Source organism: Phragmites australis, chromosome 2 (assembly GCF_958298935.1).
Source record: "Phragmites australis chromosome 2, lpPhrAust1.1, whole genome shotgun sequence".
Classification (NCBI taxonomy): Eukaryota; Viridiplantae; Streptophyta; class Magnoliopsida; order Poales; family Poaceae; genus Phragmites; species Phragmites australis.
The window spans coordinates 35464323-35470531 of NC_084922.1; the positions used below are offsets into that span (position 1 = coordinate 35464323).

At 46.7% G+C, this 6209-nt stretch overlaps 1 protein-coding gene across 1 annotated transcript; it reads left to right on the forward strand.

Moving 5' to 3' along the window:
* Positions 1 to 4312: 4312 nt before the first annotated feature.
* On the forward strand, positions 4313 to 5862 carry LOC133908552 (mitogen-activated protein kinase kinase kinase 17-like). The gene has a single exon (XM_062350627.1). It carries the CDS (start codon positions 4414 to 4416, stop codon positions 5845 to 5847), a length of 1434 nt encoding a protein of 477 aa, XP_062206611.1. The 5' UTR covers positions 4313 to 4413; the 3' UTR covers positions 5848 to 5862.
* Positions 5863 to 6209: the final 347 nt, after the last annotated feature.

Genomic DNA, 6209 nt, shown 5'->3' on the forward strand with positions numbered 1-6209 from the left:
CACATCCTAAAGGGTAAGGGTGAGAAAGATCATGCTATGCATATTCATATACATCCTTGCAATACAACAGTATTTTTATGTTGGAATTGTGGAATGAATGCATCTTTGCAATGCAACAACATTTTTTGCATTAGGAATGTAGACTAAATGCATCTTTTCAATACAACAGTACTTATGCAGTGGAATGGTGGATGAGGTATCATATGCTGATTATTTGAATAATTTTTCTGCTTGTTCACGATACATGGCTATGCATTGTTTAAACTTGTGGAGTTGGCCATGTGATCTCACAGAGATTTTATTTTGGTTCATGATGCCATATGATCCAGGATGTGTTAAGATGATGTTCAATATAATAGTTTGGTAAGCTTTATATTTATGATAATGCTGATACCCATATTTTTATCGTATGAGTAGTTTTGGGTAATTGCATCATGTAGTCTAAAAAAGATTACTCATGTGAAAACGGTTAGCATGATGATCATAATGGTAATAAAGCCAAAATGTGTTTAAGATGTCACTTAATCAACTTATAATTTAAATAGTTTGTTATAGCAATTTGCTTGCTAAGATTTTATCTCACTGTTTTATCTCTCTACCTAGGTTTGCCTTGAGCTGACGAACAGCAAGATGGATAGAAGCACGTCTTTTGCATGTTCACTTTCATCTTTTGTTTAGTTGTGTTGTAATGTCAGCTTGTCAACCTTTGGATGTTTTTGTTGTACGTGTGTATCGTCATGGTGGTGATGTATGATGGCGTCTTGACCTCCGTTGCTAGGATGTTTGATATACTATTAGTGTGATGATTCTTATCTATCTACCTGTGTTGAGGTGTCAGTTAAACTTTAAATTATAGAGGAGATGATGCCGAAATTTTCTTGTTCGACGGTCCTATAGGTAGGTTGGTAGCACTCCAAATTTGTGGTGGTCCTCGGGTTGTTACAACACTCGCGTCGTGTCTCTCTCCATTTTATCATCGAAGAGCTCCCACCTTCCCTAAACGCCTCGAGTAGCATCGCTCCTGGCTGGAGCTCCACGGTGATGTCCTCCTCCATCTACCTCTCTAAGTTGTGCATCACACAGATCACGTCGACGGCGGTTAGAGCCATCATCAGCACCACCTCCCTACCTCCAGATGTGCTATTTGGGGGCGTTGGCATCCGGTTTTATGGCGCCATTTGTCTAGACCTACACCCCCTCTCTCCTTCTCTTGATCCCCTTAACCCGTCTTCTTCTTCTTCAGCCCAGGCGCCGCCTCTAGCCCCAATGTCGCCTTCAATCTACCAGCTACGAGTAGGCAGTGGTTGAGTGTAGGCTTGGAGGGATTTTTCTTTCTTTTTTCTCTATTTTTTATTTAAATGATGGTTTTGTTGTGTGTGTATCAAGTCTGATTGGTAGCACTGTGTCTAAATAATGAAAAAATGAGTCAAATTAGGATCAAATTGGCAAATTAATGTAATGTGTACTGAAGCCATGTATTGTTGTCTAAAAAGACATGTAATGTTGTGTGCAAAAAATGGTTGAATTTCATCTAATTGTTAATTATTCAGAAATACCAAAATAAGTCATCAAGGCATTTTAATATTTTTGTTAGTATAGAGTGTTGATATAAATTTACAATTTTTTTTTATTAGAGTTACATCTAGAAACCATAAAAGTTGATGCCATCAACTAAAAAGGAACTGAAATGTACTGTAGTAGAAATCAGTAGACACCGTAGCATGTAAACTTCCGTATACATTAGTTCATGATTCAAAATAATTTCACATGTACTTATATAGGTTTTGTAATTATAAATAATATATTTTATGAGAAAATCTTAATTAAAATCTAACTTCGAAGATTAAAAAACTACTATTTTTGATTGGAGGAAGTATCATTTGCTATTTACTAGATGGCCACCGGAGGGATTGGAGATGCACATTCAGTGGATGGCTCCACCTACATATGCTAGAATTTGGAGTTTCCAACTGCCACACGGCCCCAGTGCCGGAGGGTCAGAGAGGGGCTCTACGTATCCTTCCTGGCCAGCGCAACCGAATGCGATGAGGCTGCAGGCGCCGCCTGCCTGTGGATATATGAAATGAGCCGGTGTTCGACCAAACGTCCAACTGACATATGTGCAGCACTGAGCGCACCGAACTCTTCCTCGCCGTGTCCTCGTCCGGCACGCCAGGCGGAGGCTCTGCGGACCCGATAAATCTCGCGCCGGGCGGATACGTGTACCGTTCCGTCTGCTCTTGCACGCCACGCGCGTGGCCGCATGGAACGCATCGGTGCGTTCGGCTCGCCAGAATAAACTCCAACGCGTCCAAGCGTGACTTGGCGCGTACTCTCTGCTCGTCTCCCATTCTTCCAGCGCCTCGTTTTGGTTCGGTGTTCAGTTCAGTGGGGTAACCTCTAGCCCACGTCGTCGTCTTTACCCTGGACCGGACGCAACCTTCTCAATGGTAGCAATAGTACTATTTCTAGAAATCTTTACAGTTATTGAACAACCAGCCCTGCCGGTTTCACCTAAATGAAGGCATCAATTGGGCATAAACCACTGCTAACGTCATTTGGCATTAGCCGAGCACCGAAGTATGCTTTCCAGAAGGAGAACACATGATAAACAAAGGGAACACGTGGATTTGACACTTGTCCCAGGGTCCCAACCACAACAGGTGTATCCTGAATTCCTGATGCCAACTGACGGCATCTGCCAGCTCGCAGGTAAACAGCACAGGCGGCTAACGTGGTTTGCTCACGGGCTCGCCTCTCGGGAAACGCAGGTGGCTGTCGAAAAATCATGGGAAAAATACAAAACTCCTAAAAGTTATTTGAATTTTGATTTTTCTCCAAAAAATTATTTTGTTGTAAAAAACTCTCAAAAGTTTAACTTTGTTGAAAACCCCCTCAAAAATTAAAAAAATAAAAAAATCATAAAAAATTTGAAAACAAACTAGAGACAATTCTAAGACATTCTGTGAAATTTGTTTTCAAAAATAATATCCTTTGCATCATATTTTATAGAGAGGAAGTTTGGAAAAAAAGAAAAATATGCAGCTCATTTATTAACTCATGTTATTTTAACTTTGTCATGTCTACCATTAATTTTCCTACACAAATAATTGTTTAAGTAAACTAATAAAAGTGGTTTCACTAATTTTAGGATGTTATGTATTAGTTATGAATTAATCTATCTACAACATATTTACTCAATTCTGCACGTTATAATAACTATTTCAAGATTTCATGTATTTTTAGAAGATAGAGGATCATATAAGAAGACTAAAAAATTTGTTTCATGATTTTTGAATTAGTAAATAATTAATTATGCATTTAACTTGAATTAATAAATGAGCTACACGTTTTTCTTTTTTTCAAACTTACTCTCCATGAAATATGATGCAAAGGATATTATTTTTGAAAACAAATTTACAAAAGGTCTTAGAATTGTCTGTAGTTTTTTAGAATTTTTTGTGACTTTTTTAATTTTTTTTGAATTTTTAGAGGTATTTTTGCAACAAAACTAAACCTTTAGGGGGTTTTTTAACCAAACAATTTTTGGAGGGAAAGTCAAAATTTAAGTGATTTTTAGAGGTTTTACATTTTTTCCAAAAAATCATTAACGATCTGATCTGATGGGTGGAAGGAGACATGCTACTATCATTTTGAGTTTTGACACGGACATGCTCGCGCGATGACTCTTGAATCTCTGATTAGCCGCTGGTGATACATTAATAGATACACTGTACAAGTGTTCATTGGCTGTGAGGGTTGTTCAAAATTGTCTGCCCGTTAGTATTGGTGATTATCCGCGTGGCTCAATCTGACTGCGATGACATGAAACCATTGTATATGACTAACTTTTCCGTATTAAAGCATGCAACAGGACTTGATAATGTTCACAGGTGCTCTCTCCCTTGTGCTGCCAGGCGTATTTCAGTGAACCATCAACCAGTACGAACCTACAAGACACAGGCGAGGCGAGGCGAGGGCAGCGATGACGCGGCTTTATCGAAAGAAGCTTCCCCGCGGTCCGCGGATAGCGGAGACGAGTGCTCCCGCTCTCACGCCCAAATTGACCTCGTTTTCCCAATTCCCCCGCGCAAAACCGGAAATCCCCACGTGCTTCACCACCAGCCACGTTGCCCATCGCCCGACCGGTCAGCCCCCGCACCGCAGCCTTGCCATGCCGCCCGTTGCAGCGGCCCACACGCCAGCCCCTCCCGTCGCATGCTTTCCACGCCACACCGCGGCGCGGAGGAATCGCTACCACGGCAGCTTCGAGCCTTCGACATCTTTCGTGGCCCGACTTATAAATACGCGCGCTTCACTTCGAACACGGCCGAGACGCACACAGCGGCAAATCGCACAAAACCAATTCGAACAAGCGAGCGCCGAGAAACGGAGAGACAGAGAAAGAGGGCCATGGCAACAGCGGTCAGCGGCCGGTGGACACGAGTCCGCACGCTCGGCCGGGGCGCGTCCGGCGCGGTGGTCTCCCTCGCCGCCGACGACGCCTCGGGCGCGCTCTTTGCCGTCAAGTCCGCCTCGGCCGGCGCCGCGGGGGCCACGGAGCAGCTGCAGCGCGAGGGGAGCATCCTGTCCGCGCTCCGATCCCCGCACGTCCTCCCTTGCCTCGGCTTCCGCGCCGGCGCCGCGGAGTGCCAGCTGTTCCTCGAGTTCGCGCCCGGCGGCTCGCTTGCCGACGTGGCGGCGAGGAGCGGCGGGCGGCTCGAGGAGAGCGCCATCAGGGCTTACGCGGCGGACGTGGCGAGCGGCCTGGCGTACCTCCACGGGAGGTCGCTCGTGCACGGGGACGTCAAGGGGAGGAATGTAGTGGTCGGCGCCGACGGCCGGGCCAAGCTCGCTGACTTTGGGTGCGCGAGGGAGGTGGGCTCCGCGCGCCCGATCGGCGGCACGCCGGCGTTCATGGCGCCGGAGGTGGCGCGCGGGGAGGAGCAGGGCCCGGCGGCCGATGTCTGGGCACTGGGATGCACCGTCGTCGAGATGGCCACGGGCCGCGCCCCGTGGAGCGACATGGACGATGTCCTCGCGGCGGTGCACCGGATTGGGTACACCGATGCCGCGCCGGAGGTGCCCGGGTGGATGTCGGCGGAGGCCAAGGACTTCTTGGCCCGGTGTTTCGCGAGGAACCCACGCGACCGGTGCACGGCAGCGCAGCTCTTGGAGCACCCATTCTTGGCGTCAGCCGGCTGCGGCGTAAAGGCAGAGGAGGTGGCGGCGAAATGGGTGTCCCCCAAGAGCATGCTGGATGCCGTACTCTGGGAGTCCGACACCGACGATGATGACGAGGAGGATGACGACGTGTCAGAGAGCCCCGCCCAGAGAATCAAAGCATTGTCAGGGCCCTGCTCGGCCTTGCCGGACTGGGATTCCGACGACGACTGGATCGAAGTGCTCAATGAGCAATGTGAAGCCTGCAGTTTGGTACCAACAAAAGAGGCGGCCGAGGAGATGGCCGGCGAGGACGAATGTGTCCTTAGTGAAGTGTTTGAAACAGAGGCTGAGCTCTGCGATGTCGATGCAGAGGGTGGCGATCCTGAGCGTACTGTAGCTGTAGGATTAACTGCTGTGTCGATTGGGCGGCAGGAAGGGCCGTGTTGGGACCTTTCCAGTAATCCATCAGTATTTCCAGTTGATACTTGTCATGAAATTAAAAAAATGTCAAAGTCTTTGTTACGGCTAAATTGTCTCCTTTCAGTTACTCGTTCTTCTGTTCCATTTGTCTTGCAAAATGATTATCTGATTCACATTGATCTGGCAAAATCTAGAACTCCCGAACTGATACGATGCGACGATTCCAGAAACGTTCTTCTAGACAGACGCACGAATCACTGACTAGCCATTCGGAATGGCTGGGGAGTATATCCTCTCTAGAAGCCATGCCAAAAGTAGTGACTAGATCATACCAGTAAAAGCTGGGGCCCCGTAAAAGCTAGGGAACATCGCATTTTAGCCTTTCTTTGGCATTTCTCTGTCGATTCCCGATTAGAAACGCTCAGCAGCTATTACTGATTCTTGCAAATTCGTCATGTGATTCTCCAATTGGTAACGGCCTGAGTCCGAGTGAAGTAGCGAAATACTCCCACTGGTGATCAGATCCATCGGGGGTCTTGTGACACTGGATAGCTACTGAGAAACTACTTTATCTGGACAAGTCTGGACATATTGGCACGCGACCAGATATCCAAGCGAAGGCC

Excerpts from the sequence above, each read along its gene's own strand:
- LOC133908552 (XM_062350627.1), top strand. The coding sequence starts at position 4,414 with ATGGCAACAGCGGTCAGCGGCCGGTGGACACGAGTCCGCACGCTCGGC.